This window comes from Podarcis cretensis, assembly GCF_951804945.1.
Source record: "Podarcis cretensis genome assembly, chromosome: 16".
NCBI lineage: Eukaryota > Metazoa > Chordata > Lepidosauria > Squamata > Lacertidae > Podarcis > Podarcis cretensis.
Window position 1 is genome coordinate 38,231,096 of NC_137186.1, and position 26,582 is coordinate 38,257,677.

The window sequence follows — 26,582 nt, forward strand, 5'->3', positions numbered from 1 at the left end:
AGTCTGGTTGGGCCTGAAAGTACCTCACTGAGATGTTCTCACCACACCACCCATGGTTTCAATAGTTCCCACAGCTTGTTGTTACCCTTGCACACAAGCCTGAGCTTTTCTCAGAATTCTGAAGTGATGCAGTCAAAACATAAGCTTACTGTCTAGGGCTTATGGCAACTGCAGATGCAATGACTCTAGGAGGGAGAGATAGTTTTGAAAGCATCTCTCACATGCCCAATGCAAATATATCTTTGCATCGAAAAGCCTAATGCCAAACATTTTCAGCATAGACAGTTAAAATTGGGGGGGGGGGATGGGACTGGCTGGAGAGGGCATCTACTACCCAGCATCCATGATGCCATGAATACATTGTAATGCTGTGCATAGGTGCAGAAAGGGACATACAAAATTGATCAAGACTAGCAGAGAGCTCAATGAAAACATCAACCAAGTATGCAATGACTATGAAACAGACACAGTCCATGTTAGGAACCATTAGGAAAGAGACTGAACATAAAACACCCAGTATTATAATGTCTTTTATGCTATTATATGGTGCAACCACACTTGGAATGCTATGTCCAGTTGTGGCTAGTCTGCCTTCAGGAGGATACTGTAGAGCTGCATGGGGTGCAGGAAAGAGCCACCCAAATGAGGAGGCCTGGGGCAGCTGCCCTGTGAAGAACGGTTGCAACATTTGGGGGCTTTTTAGTTTAGAAAAAGTAGGAGGGGGACATGATAGAAGGCTATACCATTATGTATGGTGTGGAAATAAGATAGATTTGTTTTTCTCCTTCATAAGATCAAGCCAAAGGCCCATCTAACCCAGGATCCTCTTCTCACGGTTGGCTTAGAGGAAGCTTGCAAGCAGTACATGAGAGCTACACTTAGAATCACAGAAGGATAGAATTGTAGGGTTGGAAGGGTACCAATGGGTAATCTAGCCCAACCCCCTGCAATGCTAAAGCTAAAGCATCCATGGCAGATGATCCAACCTCCGCTTAAAAACTTTCAACACCTTCTGAGCGAGTCCCTTCCACTGTTGAACATCTCTTACTGTCAGAAAGTTCTTCCTCATATTTAGTGGAAATCTCCTTTGATGTAACTTGAATCCATTGGTTTGGGTCCTACCCCGCCCCTCCCCAGAGCAGGAGAAAACAAGCTTGCTCCATCTTCCATGCGACAGTCTTTTGGATATTTGAAGAAGGCTATCACATCTCCCAGAATCCAGAAGCATACCTCCTCACTTCTTGCCTAATACTAAAAGCTGGGGCCTCTCAACAGAGCCCAGAAAACTGGTAAGTTCAGGACTGACAAATGAAAAGAAAAAACAATGCATATTCTTCCTTGGTTCCCATTGCTTCCATCTCTGCTGCACTGAATTTGAGATTTTAACCTCCTAAGGACAGGGACCTGTATTTTGTAAAGTACTATGCAGAAGAATGGTGCTATATAAACACGTAACAGCCAAGTCCCTTCCATGGGAAACTAAAAGGAAAACCCAAACACACCAATTCATTTCATTCATCCCATGTCTCTCGCTTCTCAGAGACTCCCATAAACCTCAGGACTATCATGTCAGAGGGGGTGGAGAAAAAGGGTTGCCAGAGGCCTGCAGCAGACAGCTTTCAAAGCCAAGAGTCTTTTATTAGTAAGATTCTTATGTCACTCCCCCAACAGCACAGCCGATGCTGGCAGGATAAGATGAGGAATAAAATTTGTTTACGGGTCAAGAGGAATGCATCAGCGACAGAGCCAAAAATGGAACCAGAGGCAATCCTCACTGGCAATATTGCCCTGTGACACCTTGAATCTTCAAAAGTCACAGCAGGGCAGAAGACACGAGGGCTAGCCCAAACTGAAAGCCAGATGCTCAGACATCACAAGGTGGTTTTGTGGGGGAGGGCTGAACTTGCTAGCATCTTGGGAGGGAGATGAGGAGGTGATCTCTGCTGCAGGATTTCAGATCAAGGAATTGAGACAAGGCTAAAAATTTATTTACATATAAAGGCATCCCAGTGTTTTGCTTAGGTGTTGTGTATTGATGAAATTGTGTGGTGTGGATATTCGTGTGTACATATATATATATATATATATATATATATATATATATATATATATACTTAAGCTAGAAGTAAGGTAGAAGAGGTATGTGTGTATATACACACACACGTCTTCTACCTTACTTCTATCTTAAGTATATAAAAACAAAATTCTAATATTCTTCCACACAATCTAGGAAGCTGGAATTAGGCACATTTACAGCTTTTGCACAGTTAAACAATAATGCACATTTTAGTTCTCCCTTGATTGGATGGATATCCCAATCCAACATTTTTTTTCTGGGCATGGTTGTTCAATAGCACATTCCCACCTTAATAAAATGTTCACACACACCAACTTTCGTGGTTACATGGAACAAATGTTTGGTTTTTCTCCCTAAACAAGGATGACACCTTGCTTTCAAACATGCCAAAGATTCTTCCCAGTGACAGAAGTGTTTCTTAAACTTGATTCAGGAAAGGCAAAGAATGCTTATTGGTTACAGCCTTGAATTGATAGCTGTCACTTCCAGAAATACACAGTCTATAAAAAATCGCAACAGGGATAGTCTGTGTGGTGCCCTCCAGTCGCTGTGGACTACAAATCTCATCTTCCCTGGCTATCAACTATGCCGGCTGAGGTTTCTGGGAGCTGTAGTCCAAAAACATCTGGAGAGAACCGTGTTGGCTATCCCTGCTACAGAAGTTCAGTGAGATGGTTGGATAGTGTTTTCGAGGTTACTAGCATGAGTCTGACCAAGCTGCGGGGGGCAGTGGAGGACAGGAGTGCCTGGCGTTCTCTGGTCCATGGGGTCACGAAGAGTCGGACACGACTAAACGACTAAACAACAACAACAACAATTCTCAGGTATGTGGATATGAATTGCAGCCTTAATCTAGAGGAAAAACACCAATGGCTTTCAGTGATTTCCTAGCACTTTTCAAAAAGAGGTTTCACCTCAGTCTCTGTGCCTTGCTCCAATTTGTGTAGACTGGTGTGTGTGGAATGAGCATAAAAACAAAGGAAAATAGGAAGCTGCAATTTTCCTGAGTCAGACCTTTGGCTCAGTACTACCAACACTGACTGGCAGTAACTCTCCAGAGATTTAGACAGGGGTCTCTCTCAGCCATATCTAGATATGCAGGGCCTGGAACCTGCAACCTTCTGCAGGCAAAGCAGATGTTCTACCACTGAGCTACAGCTCTTCCTCTGAGCCTAACCACTTAGGAACAAGAAGCGAACAGAAAAGGTAAAATTTATGTGCTGCTAATTGTGTCACAAACTCAACACAAACCGCCTCCCCCCCCCTTAATTAATTTCATCACCCTTACCCCAAACCTGTAAGAGCAAGGATAAACAAGTGGGAAAGAGGCAAAAACAAACGTGGGAGTCAGAGTTCAGAGCCAGCTGAAAGGCACAGACTTCTAGTCCCAGGAATCTTGCATACCAAACCCAGGCTATATGCAAACCCCAAGTACATACACACACAGAGAGAGAGAGAGGTCAAAGCACACTGCAACAAGGCAGAAGTGAGGTTGTCCCCACATCACAGAACAAAAGCCAGTAAGTTATAAGGAAGGAGGCAGCGTATAAAAGTTGGATACAATCAGCTTTCAGGGAACCGGTAGCCTGTGAATGCGTCACAATTTTGGAAGGAGGGGGAGAAGGGGAAAACTAAAGACCTGCAACACAAGTTTTCAAGAGCCCCCACAATAGACGGCATTGTATACAATGACACATGCGGGTTGGGGGGGGATGCCTGGGGAAATTGTGGAGCCAATGTGGTGAGGTTTCCCCTGTCCTCGGACTTCATCAGAAACCCAGACAAGCAAAAGCAGGCTGACAGGTGGTTTAGTGTTGCACTCAAAACAAACAGGATGGAAGGGGTAATATTGGGTTAATGGGCTTTCCCCGTGCTTAGGGCTGGCATGGCGATGGAGTGGAGCAAAGATTGCTAAGTGATCATCGGTGGGGAGGGGGGGTTCCCTTTAAATATGTGACACAGCTCCAGCTTCAAATGCTGGGAGCCTTCTGCTCTGCGGTCCAGCCTACCTGCCGCCTGAGCAGCAAGTCTACCAAAGTCACTGATCCCTGAGGAGGATGCACATGTGTTAGTAGCCCATCTGCTCAGTCTTTCCAGGGTTGGCCATTTGTAACATGCTGATGGCCTGGAGAAGAAAAGGGGGAAGAGGGGGAAAGGACCACGTCTCTTCTAGTTTGCAAAGTCAAGTGGTTATCTTGAGCAGATGGTCGCTCACCACAGATGAATGCCGATGGGACATTGTTGCTTCAGAACAAGGTTAGTAGGTATCTGGCAACTGCATTACAGACTATGGCTTTCCAATTCCACGACAAGCTCCCATGGGCTTCCAAATATCGTCAAACAACAGGGAACCTGTGGCCCTCCAGATGTTGTTGGACAACAGCATCCGCAATCAAGCTGCCCGAGACTGCTAGGAGTAGGAGTTTAGTAACATCTGGAGGGTCAAAGGTTCCCTTGGTCATGGGATAGCTTCTCCATTCTCGCCCATCCCTATCCCAATTGCATTTTGCTAGTAAGTTTGCCAGTTGCAGACTGCTGTAGCCTTTACCACGTTTTCAACCTCCATACCGTGAACAAGCAGTCAAGATCTCCATGTCCTCTTAGCAAGGGAAACCCCCAGCCCAGCTGTCAAAAACTTCCTATAGCTGTTACTTAAAGGGCACAGAAGCAGACGCACTCACCTCGGCATAGCAGAGCGCCCAGAGTCAAGCTGAAGGCCACAGGGGCAATCGGCAGAGCACCCATGTTGAAGAACTCCCGGGAAAGAGGTGAGGAACCGGGAGCTGTATAGCGGGGATTTGCTGCAGCTTCTCCTTAGAAGTCAAAAAGCTGCTCTTCTGAAATATTTCCACCTTTGCATTTCCTCGGATGGAAGTTCCTGGCTGATCACCTCTTCGCCATGATTAGGTTCTTCCTGAATGGGGGTGGAAGGAGGAGCCCCCTCCCAGCCCCCCAAAATCTCCACAACACCTAGGCATCCAGACACGCTTCTGTTCTACCGGATAAGGTGCAGGTGCGCGACACGGGCCAAAAGAGCATCGAGGGGGCTGGGGGAGGCTGGGGGAAGACGCGGAGCACCCTCGGATCGCTCTGCAAACTTTTCCCCGTCCGCGGAGCCGCAGGTTCGAGCCCCGCGCTGCGCAAAAGTTGGGCAGAAGAAGAAAGAGACGGTCGTGGGCGCGGGGAGGGCGGAATCTTTCGCTCTTTCTCGGCGGCGTCTTCCTCCCTCTCTCTTCTGTTTGGAAGCAACTCCAGGGGCGTCTGGAAACGACCTTTCCCACCGCTTTCGGTTCTCCCCGCCGGAATCTCTGGTGGCAATTGCTCCTCTCCGTCCAGCTGGCCGCTCTGCTTCGCTGCAAAAGCCTCCGGCGAGCGCAAATCCTGGGAGAGACTTTACGAGAGACAAATCTCCATCACACAGACGCGCTCGCACGCAGAGAAAGAGCAAGCGAGCGAGAGGAGGAGGCGGTAACCTTTGGGGGCTCCCTCCAATCGGAGCAAGGGTTGGGGTGGGTTTTATATTTTTTTCCCCTCCTTGCGGGTCTGGAGTGGAAAACTCCAAGGCTGGAAGGGGGGCGGGGGGCGGGATGGCTTCCTCTAACATTCCAGAAGCAGCAGGAACAGAGGCACAATTACTCGCGAGTAATCCCATTGAGTTCCGGGGTGCTTACTCGAGAGTGGGCAGCTCGGGCGCGTGCTTACCCGCAGGCAAGTCCAACGGGGCTCGCTGCCTTTGCGCCCGATTAAGTAAGAACGGCTCGACTTGCGGCCCGATCTTCCGCGCGTCATACCCCCGATGTCCCTTTGGAACTGGAGGGGAGTTACTCTAGAGTAAGCGCGGCTTCGGTTGTTTTGCCCATGCCTCCGCGTACTTAATCGGTAGCGATCCCATCGAAGCTTGTGCGCTTTACTCCAGAGGAAGTGTGACCTGGCTTTCGGCCTGATCCTGCGCGCGTTTACGTGGCAGTAAGTCCCGCTGAGTTTGGGGGGGGTGTTACTCTGGAGTAAGTATGATTTGCTTGGCGGCCCGATCCTGAGTATTTACTCGGAAGCAAGTCTCACCGACCTGGGGATGTGAGTAGGTGTGAATAAGCTTGCAGCCTACATATACTTACTCGGGAGTAATCCCCAGCTGAGTCCAAGGAGGGTTTAGTGCCAAGAGAAGTATGAAAAAGGTCAGAGCCTGACACCCGGAGCCTGCAGCCTTTGGCTAGTACGTCCCGCTGAGTTAATAGCGTAAGTGTGAATAAGTTTACAGCTCGAGCTTTCACATGTTGGTTTGATAACACCCTGGTTTCAAGTTGAACAGGATCACACCCTTGCAAATTTACCTGATGCCCAGAGTTTAGGTCCTTGTGGTTTCCCAAATAACTGTGCCTGGGATCACATAATGGCCTGTGGGTTACACTTTCTTAAGAGTAAGTTCCCTTCAGATCACTGGAAAGTCTGGTGAATTGTGGTTAAAACTGACTTGCAATGCTCTCTGGAGATAAGTGTGGCACGGTGTACAGCTTCCGGGTCATGTGGCCAGCATGACTAAGCCGCTTCTGGCGAACCAGAGGAGCACATGGAAACGCCGTTTACCTTCCCACCGGAGCGGTACCTATTTATCTACTTGCACTTTGACGTGCTTTTGAACTGCTAGGCTGGCAGGAGCAGGGACCCAAGCAACAGGAGCTCACCACATCGCGGGGATTCAAACCGCTGACCTTCTGATCGGCAAGTCCTTGGCTCTGTGGTTTAACCCACAGTGCTACCCGCCTCCCAGACAAGTTACATAGAGGTTTCCATTCCACCCATAAGCCTTAAACTTGCTTTGGTTTATGTGGGCCTCCTGCACAGGGCCTGCTTCTTACTCGCACCCCAAGCATTTTAGCATGGTCAGAATGTGCCTTGAAACTCTGGCGACACCCCCTTGTCTGTTTTGCTGGAGGTACATGTGTAGAGAGGTACATGTGTAGAAGACAGCCCACCATTCAAAGGGAAAAAATGTACATTGGTTGCAACAACCACTTTTGCCTCTGGCCCTGGTCATCTCTGGCATTTGGCCCTCAGAAAGTGGCCTACAAGGAAATGCAGCCCGCGGGCTGGGAAGCTTCCCCATTCCTGCCAACCAACCGAGGCATGAGAGACATTCCATTTCTCATCCGTATTCTATCTATCCCACAGGGTAGATAAAGGTGGGCTAGCTCAGTGGGTAGAGCACGAGACTCTTAATCTCAGGGTTGTGGGTTTGAGCCCCATGGTGGGCAAAAGATTCCTGCACTGCAGGGGGTTGGAGTAGATGGCCCTTTGTGGTCCCTCCCAGCTCTACGATTCTGTGGTTCCGTGACACGTGGGTCAGTAGGAGGGAATGGCCCTGATGCAGGGCCAGCCCTGCTGTTAGACAGAATGTTTTGCATGTCCCACAAAAGGGCAGAATTAATCTGGAAAGAAGACTTCTTTAGTAGCTGCTACAATAGGTGGTACGCAGGTGGCGCTGTGGGTTAAAGCCTCAGCGCCTAGGACTTGCCGATCGAAAGGTCGGCGGTTCGAATCCCTGCAGCGGGGTGCGCTCCCGCTGCTCGGTCCCAGCGCCTGCCAACCTAGCAGTTCGAAAGCACCTCCAGGTGCAAGTAGATAAATAGGGACCGCTTACCAGCGGGAAGGTAAACGGCGTTTCCGTGTGCGGCTCTGGCTCTGGCCAGAGCAGCGATGTCACGCTGGCCACGTGACCCGGAAGTGTCTCCGGACAGCGCTGGCCCCTGGCCTCTTAAGTGAGATGGGCGCACAACCCCAGAGTCTGTCAAGACTGGCCCATACGGGCAGGGGTACCTTTACCTTTACCTTTTACCTACAATAGGTGGTGGTGTGTATTTACTAGTGGTGTGGTCCCCATTATGGTATGCACTTGCTCCAGCCAAATTCAGAATCCCAGACTGATTCAGGTCAACCCAGGATTTACCCAGAGTAAGTTGAGGTCAGTTTGTGTCCTCCTGGAAAGATCCAGAGCTGTCAAGGTGGGGAAGGGGGGCAGTTGAGTGGCGAGGGATTAGGAGAAAGAGATGTGTGCAGTAGACCAGGGGTCAGCAAACTTTTTCAGCAGGGGGCCACTCCACTGTCCCTCAGACCTTGTGCGGGGCCAGATGATATTTTTGGAGGGGGGGTGAATGAATTCCTATGCCGCACAAATAACCCAGAGATGCATTTTAAACAAAAGGGCACATTCTACTCATGTAAAAACACAATGATTCCTGGACCGTCCGTGGGCTGGATTTAGAAGGCGATTGGGCCAGATCCATCCCCTGGGTTTACTCAGAGGATTAAAATCTACTTAAAAGCTGAGCCAGACCCCTGATTCAGTTCAGGGCCAGATCCTGGTCAGGCTCATCCTGGGTCAGAGCTTGCATTTAACATGTGTTTGAAAGACCAAACCAGGCCCCAAATCAGATAAAGGGACATGGACAGTCTTGGTGCCCACTAAGCCATGTTTTAGGAGACTTCAGAACAGGAGTGGTGGACTTGAAGCCAGGGCACTGAATGTGGCCCTCCAGGCTGCTTTATCTGGCCCCCAGAACTCTCTCCAGATTGCACCCCTCCCTGGCCCTGCTCCCCCCCCACACCCAGTGTTCTTGTCTGGTTGGAAATGTGACCTTGAACTCTGACAGCGCCTCTTCCTTACCTGGGGAGAGATGAGAGAAAGGTGTGTCAGTGTGTAGAAACTAGTCTACTGCACAAAGGTAAAAATTGACATTTGTTGCTTCTCTCACATTTGCCTGGCTCTCTGCCCACTGCTAGCCCAGGGCCCCTGAAAGGTTGTCTAGAAAGGAATGTGGCCCCTGGGCTGAATAATGGGGGTGGGGTGAGTTCCATGGCCTACTTTGTACTCTCACTTCCATTACATACTTTGGAAACTGCTTTGAGGAACCTGTTAGGCTGGGTACAACATTCAGGGTAAAAAAGAACGAAATTTATTTCTAGATATATTTGTCACTCAGCGGTTTTTGGAGTCGAGGTCTGTGTCATGTTATTAAGTGCAAAAGGAGAGATATAAAGAAGTCTGTAGCTCTTGCTTTCCTGAGTTTGCTATCTGACTTGAGGCGATGTAGCTGCAGGCAGAAACTTGAACACATTTCATCTTGCTCCTCTGTTAACACACACAGAGAGTCACAGACTCACTGGTCATTTTCCATTTATGACATAAAATAAAAATAGGCTAGCAAGTACCATCCAAAAAAACACAGGGAAGTAGTTAGATATTTATTTGACATATTTTTCATCCCATCATTTCAGACAAATGCAATTCAGCATGGCTCATCTTATGCCTTCCTGCTTTGGATGGCATTCTACATTTAGAGACGCTCCAAGGCGATGGTTGTTGTTTTTCTTGGTGGGGAGAGGTCAGTGGCTTCTGCAGCATGTCACTGATGCAATAATAGTGCATTAATGGTGGATTTGTACATCAATCCGCTTTTATTAGCTGTTCTGTGGAGCTTTCGCAATGCTACCACATCATTGTTGTCTGGAGGGGCGCAACAAGAGGGGAACACACATGGCTAGGATACTACTAGCCCCAAAAAGGAAATATGACAAGACACCAACGAAAGAAGATTGGCAAGCGAAATTGATGGAATATGCTGAGATGGCGAAATTAACTGGGAAAATTAGAGATAAGGACAATAGCTAAAGGTAAAGGGACCCCTGACTGTTAGGTCCAGTCGTGGCCGACTCTGGGTTTGCGGTGCTCATCTCGCTTTATTGGCCGAGGGAGCCGGTGTACAGCTTCTGGGTCATGTGGCCAGCATGACTAAGCCGCTTCTGGTGAACCAGAGCAGCACACGGAAGTGCCATTTACCTTCTTGCACTTTGACATGCATTCGAACTGCTAGGTTGGCAGGGGCAGGGACCGAGCAACGGGAGCTCACCCCGTCACAGGGACTCGAACTGCCGACCTGCTGATCGGCAAATCCTAGGCTCTGTAGTTTAACCCACAGTGCCACCCGCAGTGCACGGAAACGCTGTTTACCTTCCCGCCGGAGCGGTACCTATTTATCTACTTTCACTTTGACGTGCTTTCGAACTGCTAGGTGGGCAGGAGCAGGGACCGAGCAACGGGAGCTCACCCCGTTGCGGGGATTCGAACCATCAACCTTCTGATCAGCAAGTCCTAGGCTCTGTGGTTTAACCCAGAGCACCACCCATGTCCCCATAAGGACAATAGAGACTTTTAAAAAGATTTGGAACTGTTTACGATGTACAGTCATACCTCGGGTTACAGACGCTTCAGCTTGTGCGTTTTCAAGTTATGGACGCGCTGAAAACCCGGAAGTACCGGAATGGGTTACTTTTGGGTTTCGGCACTCACACATGCACAGAAACACTAAATCGCTCTTTGCACATGCGCAGAAGCACTGAACCGCAACCTGCGCGTGCACAGACGCGGTGCTGCGGGTTGCGAACACTGTGGGTTGCGAACGTGCCTCCTGCACGGATCACGTTCGCAACCCGGGCATCCACTGTACTTACAGAAATATTGCAAAGAAGTGGACTCACTAGCAGGGTTTGAGTAAACACTTACAATTAAGAAAACAAGTATAAAAGTTAAGATGCAACAATTGGGAAAATAATAAAGTGTAAGAGGTAATTTGAAAAAAATGTGATATAAAAACGATAAGAATATAATAAAATTGAATCAAAATTTTAAAAAATCCCTTCCAGTAGCACCTTAGAGACCAACTAAGTTTGTTCTTGGTATGAGCATTTGTGTGCATGCACACTTGGTATCTGAAGAAGTGTGCATGCACACAAAAGCCCATACCAATAACAAACTTAGTTGGTCTCTAAGGTACTACTGGAAGGATTTTTTTTATTTTGTTTCGACTACAGCAGACCAACACGGCTACCTACCTGTAAATAAAACTGAATGAAAATATTATAAATTTAAGGTAGAATAAGACAAACAGGAGAAGCAAATATTTAAAGAACCAAAAAAGGAGGTTGAGGGGAGTCACGGGAGGGGAGGTTGGGGGGAGATTGGGATTTATACATTTTTCTTTTGTGATAATGATGATTGTGTTGAATATAAAATTGTAAAACTTAATAAAAACTATTTCTTAAAAAAAAAGAGTGGGACACACATGGAACATTTGCGGGACAAAAAGCCACAGGACTTCAGCAGGAAGCTATGGGACATGCACTGATTGGAAATGATGCGCTTTGTGGCCTATGTTCTGCTCAGCAGGACCCCGGATCTCAGCTCCCAAAATCATGCTCTGATGATACCATTGACCAGTGCTTTTTTCTGGGGGGATGCAGAGGGATGCACACCCCTCAACATTTTGTGAATCTAAATTTGGCCTCATAGAGGGGCAGTAGTATTTCAATCTGAGTAGGAAAATGAGAGTATCCCTAAACATTTTTTTAAGAAAAAGCACTGCCATTGACAATGTAAGGCCCCCCCTTATTAATTGATTGATTGATTGATTGCTTCCTATAAACCACCCTGAAGCGATTTCACAATACAATAAAGACATACCGCTATATAAAGGAACTGCATATAGAAAAGCAGTTAAAGCAATTGCATGCATAGAAAAAAGGAATTTCAAATCCATTTGTAAGGTGGGTGGGTCATTATCCCCGCATTACAGGGTGGCACCAGGGGACGCAGGTGGCGCTGTGGGTTAAAGCCTCAGCGCCCAGGGCTTGCCGATTGAAAGGTCGGCGGTTCGAATCCCTGCGGCGGGGTGCGCTCCCGCTGCTCGGTCCCAGCGCCTGCCAACCTAGCAGTTCGAAAGCACCTCCGGGTGCAAGTAGATAAATAGGGACCGCTTACCAGCGGGAAGGTAAACAGTGTTTCCGTGTGTGGCTCTGGCCAGAGCAGCGATGTCACGCTGGCCACGTGACCCGGAAGTGTCTCCGGACAGCGCTGGCCCCTGGCCTCTTAAGTGAGATGGGCGCACAACCCCAGAGTCTGTCAAGACTGGCCTGTACAGGCAGGGGTACCTTTACCTTTACCTTACAGGGTGGCAGCAGAATTGCAGCCAATGACTTGCAGTTGCTAAAGCAAGCTAAGGCTGAAAGTGAGATTTGAAGATGGAGATGTCTTAGTTTGGATCTCAGTTTCTTGGATTCATTCATAAATGCCTTCCCCATGAACCATCAATTGCTTGTGGGACTGGCAGGGACTGGAAGCTTGCTGGATCAGGCCAAAGACCCTTTTAGCCCACCATCCTGTTCCCATAGTGGCTGGCCAAAATGCCAGTGCAAAGCCCCTGAGTGGTATAGGATCACAGACGCATTGAATTGTAGAGTTGGATGGGACGCAAAAGGTCCAACTCTCTGCAGTGCAGGAATCACAGCTGAAGAATCCCTGACAGATGGCATGTGAGCACAATAGCAGTCTCCCAAGCTGTGATTCCCAGAACAGTCTGGTTCTCAGACTTAATCCATTCCGGAAGTCCGTTCCAAAACCAAAGCGTTCCAAAACCAAGGCATGCTTTCCCATAGAAAGTAATGCAAAATGGATTAATCTGTTCCATACTTTTAAAAACAACCCCTAAAACAGCAATTTAACATGAATGTTGCTATCTAACAAGACCACTGATCCATAAAATGAAAGCAATAAACAATGCACTGCAGTCACACAATCAATCAATCAATCAATCAGTAGCTGAACTGGGTTCCACACAGTCACAAAAACAAAACAAAAAAGCTTTGCAAAAACAAAAACGCAAAATAAATAGCAAAAACAGACAGACTTCAGCGTAACCCTCAAAACGGAAGTGTGACACTCAAATCGTTAGCGTAACACTCAAAATGGAAGCCCAACACTCAAAATGGAGCATTTTTGGTTTCCAAAACGAGTTTGCAAACCAGAACACTTACTTCCGGGTTTGCAGTGTTTGGGTTCCAAGTTGTTTGAGTACCAAGGTGTTTGAGAACCAAGGTACCACTGTAAAGCCTCTCCTCCCTCCAAGAGGGGAGGTGTTGTGGGCGGGACACGATTTCTGCGTCACCCACTCACCTGGCTGGCGCACCACGCCCACAGGTAAGTGCCCAACTGGGCGGCTTGGAATGGGCTTGGATTGCAGTTTATGTTACTGCTGCGCCAGCCATTCTGCCTCATCTGTGCACTCACCTTTAAACAAAACACATACTGCATATTGCTCAGGGCTTGGATGGTATTTCTCATTTTGTTCCTTCCCCACTCTCCACAATATTTGGCTCATGAGTTCAAAACAACGCACAAGGTTAATTGCCTCCCTCCCCACCAGCACACACACACACACACACATGCACACGCACGCACAAACACACACAGAGGAATCTTCACCTTTGCAGTCTATAGCTCTGTGACTCCTAAACCACTGCCATAAATATCACATGGGAGAGATGTGTAATCAGACATTCTGAACTCCCCCCCCCCCAAAAAAAAAAAACCAGGACCTATCACTTTGTGATGTATAAATCCTCTTTGCAAAGTTTGATACCCATACTTCTGGAGTAACAGTTTGAGTCTTGCAATCCTGAAAGTGCTCTGATTTGTTGATTCATAATGCTGGAGTTGGTTGTTCCTAGGCTCTGTGTGGGGTCTTGTCCTGTTTTCTTTAACCGTGTGACTTTTTCACCCTGTCTCTGAAAGAGAAGAGTGCATGCATGCATAAATGGGGAGCCCTTGAGATAACATGCAACATGCATGAAATTGACTGGACCAGAAACCGCTTGCCATCTGCATTAGATTTGATGTAGGATTTCTAGATAGATTCTACATGTGCCACTTAAAACGCTTCTGAGCCTCTCTCCTGTGGAGAATGTGCATGTGTTAAAAGATGTGAATGCATTTCAAAATGCATTTTTATCAGGGTTCCCTTTTTCATTGGTTTCACAGAAGGTGGTTTTACAATTGCATTTCAAACTTCCTGCATTTTGTAAAAAAATAACCCATGAATGCCTTCCATCCACAGCACTTTTTAAAGTAGGGCTACCACATTTAATTGAGGAGTAAGATCTATCAGTTAGCCTTCTTTGAATTCAATAAAAAGGCACCCCTCCCAAATAATAGGGCAAAATATTATTTATGAACATGTTAACCATCTGAATATAAAACCGCCAATGGGATCTTAGAAGAGGCGCTTCCCTCTTTAAATTCCATTTCAAATTACAATAATACTTAACATACCTTGCTACAGTTTCACAAAATACTTAAATATAACCAAGTATGACTGAAAGAGAGGAAAGGGTTGGGGGTGGATGACATATAGTCGATACTTATTAGATGACACCCAATGCTGCTGCCCGAGGGTGCTCTGTGCTGATGCTAAGACTGTCTGTCCCTACCTTTTCATAATGTTGTTGTTGTTTAGTCGTTCAGTCATGTCCGACTCTATGTGACCCCATGGACCAGAGCACGCCAGGCACTCCTGTCTTCCACTGCCTCCTGCAGTTTGGTCAGACTCATGTTTGTAGCTTCAAGAACACTGTCCAACCATCTCGTCCTCTCCTTCTCCTTGTGCCCTCCTCTCCCCTTCTCCTTGTGCCCTCCATCTTTCCCAACATCAGGGTCTTTTCCAGGGAGTCTTCTCTTCTCATGAGGTGGCCAAAGTATTGGAGCCTCAGCTTCACAATCTGTCCTTCCAGTGAGCACTCAGGGCTGATTTCCTTCAGAATGGATAGGTTTGATCTTCTTGCAATCCCTGGGACTCTCAAGAGTCTCCTCCAGCACCATAATTCAAAAGCATCAATTCTTCGGCGATCAGCCTTCTTGATGGTCCAGCTCTCACTTCCATACATCACTACTGGGAAAACCATAGCTTTAACTATATGGACCTTTGTTGGCAAGGTGATGTCTCTGCTTTTTAAGATGCTGTCTGGGTTTGCCATCGCCTTTCTCCCAAGGAGCAGGCGTCTTTTAATTTCGTGACTGCTGTCACCATCTGCAGTGATCATGGAGCCCATAATCTACATTCATAATGTATATTAAAGCTTCTTTTCCTGACTTTATCCTATTGTGAATTGCCCTGTCACCAGGCCTTAATAAGCTAGCTTTCTGCATGCAGGGACTTGTTCGTTCGTTCATTCATTCATTCTGTGAATGAGCATTCAATCATGTGAGTCCATACCAAGGCAAGCTTACCAACTAAGTGAGAAAACAGCAAGCTGCCTTATAAATGAATCAGACCAGTGTGTCATCTAGTTCAGTATTGGCTACACCATTATTATTATTATTATTATTATTATTATTATTATTATTATTTGTTATGATAATATATTTATACCCCACCTTTTCCCCTGACAGGGTAAATAGAGCATTGGGAATAAAGCAGCAACACTTTCCATAAGTTACCTGAACTAGTGTGAGGTGATAGACAGACAGAAAGGCAACACATTCGCCCCTCATTGATTCCTTCTTGCTTTACTTCCTTCCTGTTTCTTCTTCAGCATAACAGCTGGACCTGCCTTTTGTTAGCCAGTAGACTCCACAATGGCCACCTGCCTGCTTGTACTCAGAATGGCTTTCTTTGCCAGGAAACATAGACCTTGAGTTTCTTTATTATTCCAGCAAGCTCCAATGTAGAGAAGCCATAGCTCTGCAGATGGTGTGGGACTCCAGCTCCCATCAGCCCCTGCCAGCATGGCAAATGATCAGGGGTGGTGGGAGTTGAAGTCCAACACCATATTGAAAGCTGCAGGTTCGCCAGCCTTGGTCTCTACTGACTGGTAGCAGTTCTCTTGGATTTCAGACAGAAGACTCCCAGCCCTGCCTTGAGATATTGCGGCACTGAACCTGGAACCTTCTGTTTGCTAAGTGGGTGCTCTACCACTAATCTGTGCTGCTTTCCTGAGTGTTTGCTGCTACTCGAGAAAAGCACTGAAGAGTCTCCTGGTTGGTTTTTGTGAGCTGGCCTGACCACGCCACATCTGTCTGTGCTGCATTGTTGTGTTTAGTTGTCAGGGCACAGCAAGGGAGGACCATGGGAAGTCTCAGCATCATTTCATCTGGCTCAGAGTTGTCTCCAACAGAGGTGTAGCCCAAGGGCAGCAATCCCTCCTGAGAAACCTTCCAAGAGCCACATGCCAGTGGTGGTCTCAGGAGCGGGTGCCAGGAACAGGTCATCAGTAAATCACATGGAGCAAGTTCAGTTAACTCTTTATCAGAGAAAACAAGGCCGCTCAGTAGTGCTAGGTCTACTGAGCAACTCTTCCCAGTAGATCTTGCCCATATGAGGCAGTTGTGGGGAATGAAGGTCCCCACCTTCCCACAGCTGCCTAAGCCTCCTCCTCCTCTGGGTTATTCCCAAGCAATCTGAGATTCTGCTGGCGTGCCTGTCTCTGCTCTTCCCTCTTCATACCCCTTCTGGTTCTAGAAGACCAGTGGATAGGGGAGCTTGTCGCAGCAGGAGGGAGAGGCACCCTGGCTTCTTCACCAGGCTGACTCACCTCTGACTCTTGGCCTCCTCTCCTACTTCTGAATTTGATTCTGGACTTCTCTCTAACACAGCCTCTCCCTGCTCACTAAGCCCTGTTACCTCTTCAGCTTCTGACACCCGTCCTTCCAACCTTCTCCCACTGACCACTCATCGTTGTCCCACCACCAATCCCTGGGCTCTGAGCCTTCTTCCCTTGGTGGTTCCCCAGATGGTGTCTCCTACCATTCATTCCTCCATGTCCAGCCAGTCCATGACCAGTGGGTGGGGTTGGTGACAAAGGTGAGCAGAGCAGCACATGTAAATCTGACCTTTCATGGTGGGCTAGTTTCTGCACAAGCACACACCTCTCCCTACCCAGACTCGATCCACAAGCTGCTCACTCCTTGTATACACTGACTGGTGGGAGGTCTCTGCAATTACAGGCAGGGATGTTTCCCAGTTACCAGGACTTGTGGCGGGGTGTGTGTATGAGTGTGTGAATAAGGTCCAGTCATAACCGACTCTGGGGTTGTGGCGCTCATCTCGCTTTATTGGCCGAGGGAGCTGGCGTACAGCTTCCAGGTCATGTGGCCAGCATGACTAAGCCACTTCTGGCGAACCAGAGCAGCACACGGAAATGCCGTTTACCTTCCCGCCAGAGCGGTATCTATTTATCTACTTGCACTTTGACGTGCTTTCGAACTGCTAGGTTGGCAGGAGCAGGGACCGAGCAACAGGAGCTCACCCCGTCACAGGGATTCGAACCGCCGACCTTCTGATCGGCAAATCCGAGGCTCTGTGGTTTAACCCAGAGTGCCACCCGCATCTCTGTGTGTGAATACCTGGACCTTTTAAGCTGGAAAGTGCCTTCTCTAAGCCACAGGGGGCTCATTGACATGTCTACTTGTCCAATGCCTAGAAAGCTTGGGTTAGAGTGGTTCTCTGCTTTTCCCATGCTTTCTAAGCACAGATCCAAGCAGTTTTGCCGTTGCCCCACTTCTTTCCCTGGAAAGCCCACTCTTCAGTGCTAAATCAGTACAAACAGCTATCCTCAGAATACCCAACTGCTGTTTCTTCCAATTCAGTGCTAAATTGCAGGTTTCCCCAGTGGACAGTGGCAGGGCAAAGAGAGAGGTGCATCAGCCCTGAGTGTCAGCTTTTCCACAGGCTCAGCCTAGCCTGTAACACTCTGTAGGACTGGCCTGGCTTAAAGCAGCGCAGCATGAACATGACTATTATTTGTATCACTGTTCCATTTGCAGCAGCAGCAGCAGAAGCAGCAGCTCCTCTGACAATAGCTAATGAGGTGTTAAGATAAACATCTCTCAGCACTGTTCCCGAAAACCCTTTGCTCCACTGGAGAGTCACATTGAAACACAAAGCAAATGAACTTTGGCCAAAACAAAAACAAAACAAAAAACCCCCCATCACATTATGAATGAAGCAAAGCAAGAACATCTTTGATTTGGACTTTACACATACATTCTCCCAGTCCTTCCAGAAGAGAACAAAGCCGGAGCTTGCTGTACTTTTCTAAGTGCATATGGCGCCCCCTGCTGTCTGCATCACATTTGCAAATGTGGAGACATGAACCGAAATAAAGGGAGAACAGAGGAAGGTGTCTTATACTGAGACTATTGGTCCATCTCCCTCAGTATGGTCTGCACTGACTGACAGTGGCTCTCCAGGTTTCCTGACATGGGAATTTCCCATCCCTAATGGGGGATGCAGGGAATCCCTGCTCTTCCACTAAGCCATGGCCAGCACTATTTTTCTAAAAAGAAAGAAAGAAAGAAAGAGGTGCTGGAAACTCACCATGAACACCTCCCTTGTTCTATTAGAATAACAATGGCACCCATTTGAGAGGTGCTGGAACTGAGTTCTGGTGAGTTCTGCCTGGGAAAAACCAACTTTTGGCTATTGACCCTTCCAGGGTTTGTGTGTGTGGATAGGAAGAAGTTCAGACAAAAGAAAGGACTTTCTTCACATAACACACAGGTAGACTATAAAATGGGAGATGTAGAGATGGCCACAAATCTGGACAGTATTCAGAAAGGCTTAGATAAATCTATGGTGGATGAAGCTGTCAATGGCTACCAGTCATGATAACTGAATTTCTTCCAACGTCAGAGGCAGTGTGTCTCAGAATTCCAGTTTCTGGAGAAGATAAGTAGCAGAGGGCTATTTCATACCCTCCAACGCTTCTCTCGTGGAAATAGGGACGACCCATTTTATAATGATAATTTTACTACTTACACCCCACACATCTTACTGGGTTGCCCAAAGCCCCCTCTGTATTGCTTTTGAAATGTTGTAAAGCCTTTCATGGACTCAGTGCCTGTAATTTCTAAGCTGCAATGAGAAAGGGGGCTTCTCCCACACACAGTTGTTGCTAGGAGCTCAAAAGCTGTGGAATGCCATGTTGAGACAACCTCTAAGACTTGTCACGGTACCCTTTAAGGGGAATATTGACTCCTTCGGGGGTCTTGAAAATCACACCAGCCTCCGGGGAGAAGAGCTGTGTTCTGGAATTTGCATCTGCAGTCGCCATCTGCCTATGTTGGGAAGAAGACAGTGGTCTGGTTCTCACTGAGATGGTAATTAAACCTGTTTCTGATCCTTATTCCTTCAAAATGCAGGTTACAGTTAATGTTTATTATCTTTAAATCCTGCTTGAAGACTTCCTATGGACATTTAGTTTATTTATATTTATGTACATTTATATTTATGTGCACACTGCCAGCTCATATAAAATATCAAGGAGGGCACAACAATGTATACAATAAAACATCAAGCACCATCAAGCAATACAAAACGATCACTAAAATGACTGTTAAATGAAGAAAGATTAAACAGCTACATTGATCTGTTGGTATACTAAGATCTGTGACTGTGTCTAGTAAGATGGCCACTACTGAGCACCACATTTTAAGAAGGATACAGTGGTACCTCGGGTTAAGAACTTAATTCGTTCTGGGGGGTCCGTTCTTAACCTGAAACTGTTCTTAACCTGAGGTACCTATTTAGCTAATGGGGCCTCCTGCTGCCGCTGCACCACCAGAGCACAATTTCTGTTCTCATCCTGAAGCAAAGTTCTTAACCCGAGGTACTATTTCTGGGTTAGCGGAGTCTGTAACCTGAAGCGTCTGTAACCTGAAGCGTCTGTAACCTGAGGTACCACTGTATTGACTTGCAGAGGAATGCATGCAGAGGACCATCTATCTGAGTATTATCTGCACTGACTGTCAGTGGCTCTGCAAGGTTTCAGATAGGAGTTTCTCCATCCCACCTGGAGAGGCCAGGGATTGAACCTGTAACTTTATGCATGCAAAGCAGATGCTCTACCAATGAGCTATAGTTTTTCCCCTATCTCCCGTACTTCACCTCTGTCTTGGGCCAGAACGTTGACACATATAAAATTCAGTAGCACAAGTTTATGGATAAAGGTAAAGGTACCCCTGCCCGTACGGGCCAATCTTGACAGACTCTGGGGTTGTGCGCCCATCTCACTTAAGAGGCCAGGGGCCAGCGCTGTCCGGAGACACTTCCGGGTCACGTGGCCAGCGTGACATCGCTGCTCTGGCCAGAGCCAGAGCCAGAGCCAGAGCTGCACACGGAAACGCCGTTTCCCTTCCCGCTGGTAAGCGGTCCCTATTTATCTACTTGCACCCGGAGGTGCTTTCGAACTGCTAGGTTGGCAGGCGCTGGGACTGAGCAGCGGGAGCGCACCCCGCCGCAGGGATTCGAACCGCCGACCTTTCGATCGGCAAGCCCTAGGCACTGAGGCTTTAACCCACTGCACCACCTGTGTCCAAGTTTATGGATCTTGCAATGCAAATATGATTCCACAAATGCCACCCCCCACCCATGATTGAATCAAGAAAAGAAGCTCCTTTACTCCTTTGAAGCAAAAGCAGACCCTCCAAGTGTCCCTATTTTCCAGAGATGTGCCTGATTTAGAGAAGCCATCCCAGTTTCTGATTTGATCCACAAATGCCCCACTTTTCCTTATGGCATTTCCTTTTTTTCATTGGAGAAATGTTGGACAGTGTGGAGTTATCCAAACCCCAAGCCATATGAAGGCAATCCTGTATAGGGAAGTTTTTTTAAACATTTAATGTTTTATTATGTTTTTATATATGTTGGAAGCTGCTCAGAGTGGCAAACCCAGCCAGGTGGGTGGGGTATAAATTGTTGTTGTTGTTGTTGAATAGGGCATCCCTTTTTTCATCAGAGAAATATTGGAGGGTATGTGAAAGCAACACAGAGTCTTGTGTTACCTTAACAACGTGTATATGTATATGGGCAATTCCTTGGCCTTCAAGATGCTACAAGACTCTTTTGTGTGATATTCAGTGATTGCTGAACTATTACCTTTTGCTGCACGGCAGAGGGCCCTGTGCTACAATGAGCGATAAGGATGATAGCTTAGTAATCCTCTAAGTACTTGCCAATGAGAGCATGTGCTAGGGAATGAATGAGAAAGACTTGTGCATTTTTGTGTTTAGCCATATATGAAAAATGAGATCTTTCTTGCACTTTTTAAAATAGAAAAATGGGGCCACTCAACATTTTCACCTTTGTTTGTGTGAAACTGGCATATATGCAATCTGACAGCGAGATCATGTGACATCAGTTTAGAATATTAGTACCACATGGGCACTTATGTGATTTCTGATTTGCTGTCTTGGCCTACATGACTTTGCCAAGCAACATCACATATCTGTGGTGCCTGGCCCTGCAAGGCTACTGTTATGGTTCAATTTCCCTCCCTCTGAAGGAGTGAAGCCGAATGACATGCCTGAACCGAGTGTGTGCACAGACCATAAGATTTGATTTGGACCCTGCTTTAGTGCTTTAGAAAAGTACTTCAGCTAGGGGTTCAAATCCACATCCTGATTTGGAAAAACAAAACTTCTTGCCTATCCTGTTCGCTATCATGGATTGTTATAGCTATTGTCAGTGCTTTTTTTTCGGGGGGGGGGGTGTCTCAGGGTACACATACCCCTAAACATTTTGTGAATCTAAGTTTGGCGTCATTGAGGGGCAGTATTTCAATATGAGTAGGAGAATGAGATTACCCCTAAACATTTTTTAAAAGATAAAAAGCACTGGTTATTGTTATTTAAATAGCTATAACATTGTTTTCTTTTTGGCAGAACTGGATGAAATTTGCAAACATATTCACCCCTCCATAGTGGATAGGGTCTGCCAAATTAGAGACAAAATGGTTCATATGTTTTTTGTTGGCCATTTTTACATTTTGATTCTTCCCCCAAAATGAAGCAATCTACAACTTTTAAATTTCTTTTAATTGAGCAGAAGTTTGTGAAATTTGCAGGCAAGGTATTCCCTTCTGATGGGATAAACCCTGTCAATTTTTAGGAGGACAGCTACAGTGGTTTTCTTCTAATGACAGGATTTACGGGTTTGGAAGGACTGAAAAGGATTTCCTTATTCTCTCCTAGCATTTTGTGGACAATTTATAGTAAAGCAGCATATGTGGGAGAGCTGACCTTGGACAAGGGTTGTTATTTTTTGTTTGTTTGTTTGTTTGTTTGTTTGTTTGTTTGTTTTGGCGAGGCACGATTCGTTTCTATCCCTCTGGTTTTGCAGAAAAATATGACAATAGAAAAATTTGCACCATAGAAAATAGCTGTGACGTTAACATATGAGAGTGCTGGAGGTGAAATAGTTAAACAGGTTACCCAATCAGAACCCGGGGGGTGGAGTCAGAGGGACTATAAAACCAGCTCTGGGAGGGGCGAAGAGAGGAGTTCGTTGGGAGTTGGGTGGTGTGGGAGTGAATTGGGATAGAGTCTGTGGGTAGGTTGAGTTAGTGTAGCAAGATAAGCTGAGTCAGGAACGGTTAGGAGCCAGGGAGACAAGTAAATATCTGAGAGGTGGTTTAGTGAGTGAGAGCAGGTAGTGGAAGTTATAGGTCTGGAAAGGTACCCCATGATTGTAATTGACTGATACTGTTTATGAAACCACATGCTTGACTGCAATGAATAAACAGAAGTTTATGTTCCAATTTAACCCTGACTGGACTCAGTAATGTACCAGGTAGGACCTGGGTGGGGGCAGCGAGAAAAAAAGTGGTGGCACAGGGATCAATAGAAAGTGAAATGTCCGGGGACCCTGTGTGATCGCCACAGTAGTGTGCAAAATTTCAGGTGGGTGGGTGCAGGGGCTAGGGCATTGTGATGAATGGGGGAAATAAACAGCAGGCTTGTTCTCTGCACTCAAAGTCACAGAAAAAAAGTGCAAAGCTGATTTGACAGGAGTGGAAGCGTGGGCATGCAACAGAGAGGAAGGAAGACTTCCAGGCAAACACCACAAGCAGAACGAGAAAAGAGCACGGAACAGACAAAAGCAAGGTGATACATTATTTCAGTTTCCCTCCTCCAAAGCATTGCAATTTGAGAGACATGGTCCAATAATTTCCTTTGATTAAAAGTGAAACCTGTCAGTCACAAAAAAAGTTCCCCATTCCCACACACCCCAGCCTGGCATTTTCCTGATCTGGCAAGCTGGGAGAGAAAGGTTTCAATTTTTGTAAACAATGTTGTCTGCCGCATTTTTCTTTAATCCAAATGTCCAAAGCACTTTGATGCTCTCCATTTTGACAAAAGGCATTTTGGACAGAGCCCACTTAAACCTCAGTTCTGTCTGAAGGAGCCCTCTTAAGTGTGAATAAGGAAAGTTTGCTTTCCAAATATCAGTTGCATTGAATTTATTGTCCATCCCTATTCACCTTCCTATGACCTTAAAGGTTAAGGGTAAAGGGACCCCTGACCATTAGGTCCAGTCACGGACGACTCTGGGGTTGCAGCACTCATCTCGCTTTACTGGCCAAGGGAGCCGGCATACAGCTTCTGGGTCATGTGGCCAGCATGACTAAGCCGCTTCTGGCGAACCAGAGCAGTGCACGGAAATGCCGTTTACCTTCCCGCTGGAGCGGTACCTATTTATCTACTTGCACTTTGACATGCTTTTGAACTGCTAGGTTGGCAAGAGCTGGGACCGAGCAACGGGAGCTCACCCCGTTGTGGGGATTCGAACCACCGACCTTCTGATCGGCAAGCCCAAGAGGCTCAATGGTTTAGACCACAGCGCCACCCGCGTCCCTTCTTCTATAATCTTATGCTTTAATAAATAAATAATATATAAAATATAATGTATTAGACATTCATCATAGTCACCCACCCCTTCTCTTACTGCTGATAGCTTTGCCTGTCACTTTTCACAAAGGTTTTAGTGCTACAGCATCAGCTCCCAGCACCAAGCAGCTGGTGACAAACATTACCGGAGGTGGGAATTTGAGTCAGACAAACAGAGAACAAAATGATCCTTGCCGTGTGGGGAAATAGTGCAAACATCTTCCCACAGGCAGGTGAAACGGAAGAGGGAGGATCCATTTCTGGGGAGAAGAACTGAAGAGGCTACCAAGAGGCCTCCTTGCATCAGCTTTGAACTTCTGCAAAACCACCTCCTGCCTGGGTGGCAGCTCAGAAGGTCGCAGCCAAGTAACACTTAGAGGCGGCTAATAGGGCAGAAGGCAGGGAGCTCGATCAACTGTGGAGCCAGAGCTAATGAGGTGCAAAGCCAGCTAATTCTACTTTTTGCCCATCCTCTTGCTTTCTATGGAAGTTCTATGAGGTGTTCTGTGAGGTGGAGACTCAGGTTGGTGGGGCAGTGTCCCATTGCTCTAATGCATCGGCACCATGGACACACATTCCTGAGGAAAGTGTGGCCGCCAACCATTTAAGCTAGGAATCAGCAACCTTTTCCAGCCATGGGCTGGTCCACCGTCCCCCAGACCATGTGGTGGGCCGGACTATATATATATTTTTTTTTTGGGGGGGTGAACGAATTCCTATGCCCCACAAATAACCCAGAGATGCATTTTAAATAAAAGCACACATTCTACTCATGTAAAAAGACACTGATTCCCGGACCATCCGTGGGCTGGATTGAGAAGGTGATTGGGCCGCATTTGGCCCCCCGGGCCTTAGGTTGCCTACCCCTGATTTAAACAAAGAAGCAAGGAGGTGTTGGTAGTGGGGAAAGAAACCAGAGGTGGAAGAAACTATGGCAGCGGAGGAAGGACATTCACCAAGGCCAGGACTGGCCCAAGACATTTTGCTGCCTGAGGCGAAGGACGCAAAGACATCTCCCCTGCTCCATGTGCAAAAGTTGACCAGGCTGGCAGCTGAATTTTACTTCAGCATCCTCCATTGCACTTGAAGGTAGGGAACTAGCTTAGGGGGTGCAGGGCAGGCCTCATGGCACATACAGGAAAGCTGTGTTCACCAGGGCTGTGCAATAAATCGGCATACCATTGAATACCTATATTGAAATAACATTGCAGTAAGTGTTTCAACAAGGCAATATACTGGTGAACAAAAGGTGGACACTTAACAACTTCCCAGGGGGTAGCTCAGCTGAACTGATACTTTGCAGATAATTTGCAGGCAGGTAGCTCCAGCTTTGTTTGCTCTCTCCCTCCTAACCAATAAGAAATTGTGATAAGCCCTCACACAAACCAGCAAACTCTTACAGCTTAGCTAGTATCTTTCCACTTAGAGCTCAGCTAATTATGCAGAGCCTGCTCACAATCCAGGAGGAACCCCCCATGGCTAGAGAATCAAAGATCCAGGGGCAAAGTAAAGAAGTAAACAAAGAATTGGAAAACACTTCTTTCTTTTAGAAAAAAAGAGGGGAAGAGTTTTATTGCTATTTTCTGGTGGTGTTTATGTTGTTGGTTCCCCCTAAATAGCTTCCATCATATTGAAAAGAAAAGGTTTTTTTTAAAAAAAAATTAAAGGAGACTATCTTTTTGCTTGCTTGGGTCCCTCCTTCCCTCCCTTCCATAAAAAGGGAGAGATGGTGGGATGAGGGCTTGGGAGTGGGGCTCTATGGGGCAGGTGTGGAGGGGAGAAGATTGAGCTGGCTGCCTTATGCTGAAAAGGGAGGTTGGGTGCTATGTGAGAATGATGGGGAGGGTGTTTTTCGGTAAGCAGTGCAAGCAAACATGTGTCTACTCACAAGCAAGCCCTACTGAATTCAATGAGGCTTACTCTCAGTAGAAGTAAGTTCAGTGGGGCTCATGCATGCACAGATTCCACTTAGACCTCTGAATGGGGAAGTAGATACAACTTGACTTAAACTACTCTTAAATTAGTTAAAAAATTATTATATGGAAGTTTATTTAATATTTTTATTAAATCTATTACTTCTCTACATTTTAAAGCCCTCCACCACTGCAGGGAGCCTCGTCTAGGCCCTCGGCTGCTGCAGGGAAGTGCGTCGCACCTTTGCCACTGTGGGAAGGTATGGAGGGACCTTCTGCCCCCACGGGGAGGTGTGGCAAGGCCCTGTGCTATTGCAGGGAAGTACGGCACCCTCTCCACCGCTGCAGGGAGGTATGGCATGACCTCTGCTGCCACAGGGAAGCCTGGCAAGGCCCTCCGCCACTGTAGATATATATCATGATATATCGTGATATATCGTGATATTTAGTAGATATATATGATATATCATGTAGATATATATCATGATATATCATGATATCATGATATTTAGCTAGTGATATATCATGATGTTGAAAATCAGATATTGCCCAGCCCTAGTGTTTACCTAAGGCAGCTGCCTCACTTTGTCTCATGTTAGGGCCAGCCCCGGCAGTGTGGCAGTGTGGCAGCCCAAAGGAAACACCTTACCCAGGGTGCCTGAAACCTGACCGTGCACCTAGTCTGGAGATAGACATGTGCTGCACACATAGAGGGGTGTGTGCAGAGATGAGCAGCATTCCTGTCCAATATAGCTCTGATATCACACAATCACTATCTATCTCTCCCCCCCTCTCTCTATATAATATTTATATATTTAAAAGCATTTTAAAACAGCTTTAATGTTTTAAAAATCTCTAAGCAGTGTACACTTAGCACAATATAAAAAATTATGCCCATTAAAAGAAAAAAATGTAGTTTAAAATCAATAAAAAGGTATAAGAGCAAATGTATTAAGGAGATATGTACCGTACATATAAATCATACACTTCCCTCTGCAGTCAACATTCTCTACATTCTGAGTTAACTAAGACAATCAAGTGAATT

At 46.7% G+C, this 26,582-nt stretch overlaps 1 protein-coding gene and 1 long non-coding RNA gene across 2 annotated transcripts in view; one reads left to right on the plus strand and one right to left on the minus strand.

Moving 5' to 3' along the window:
• The window catches only part of LOC307204694 (transmembrane protein 132C-like), a 254,340-nt gene extending 248,795 nt beyond the window's left edge, over nt 1-5,545 (minus strand). The window contains exon 1 of the mRNA XM_079956509.1: nt 4,759-5,545. Within this exon, the coding sequence (XP_079812635.1) occupies nt 4,759-4,822 (64 nt within the window). The 5' untranslated portion in view covers nt 4,823-5,545. The remainder of the gene's footprint in view (nt 1-4,758) is intronic.
• LOC307205126 overlaps nt 1-26,582 on the plus strand; it is a 449,333-nt gene that overhangs the window by 366,031 nt on the left and 56,720 nt on the right. The window lies entirely within an intron of this gene.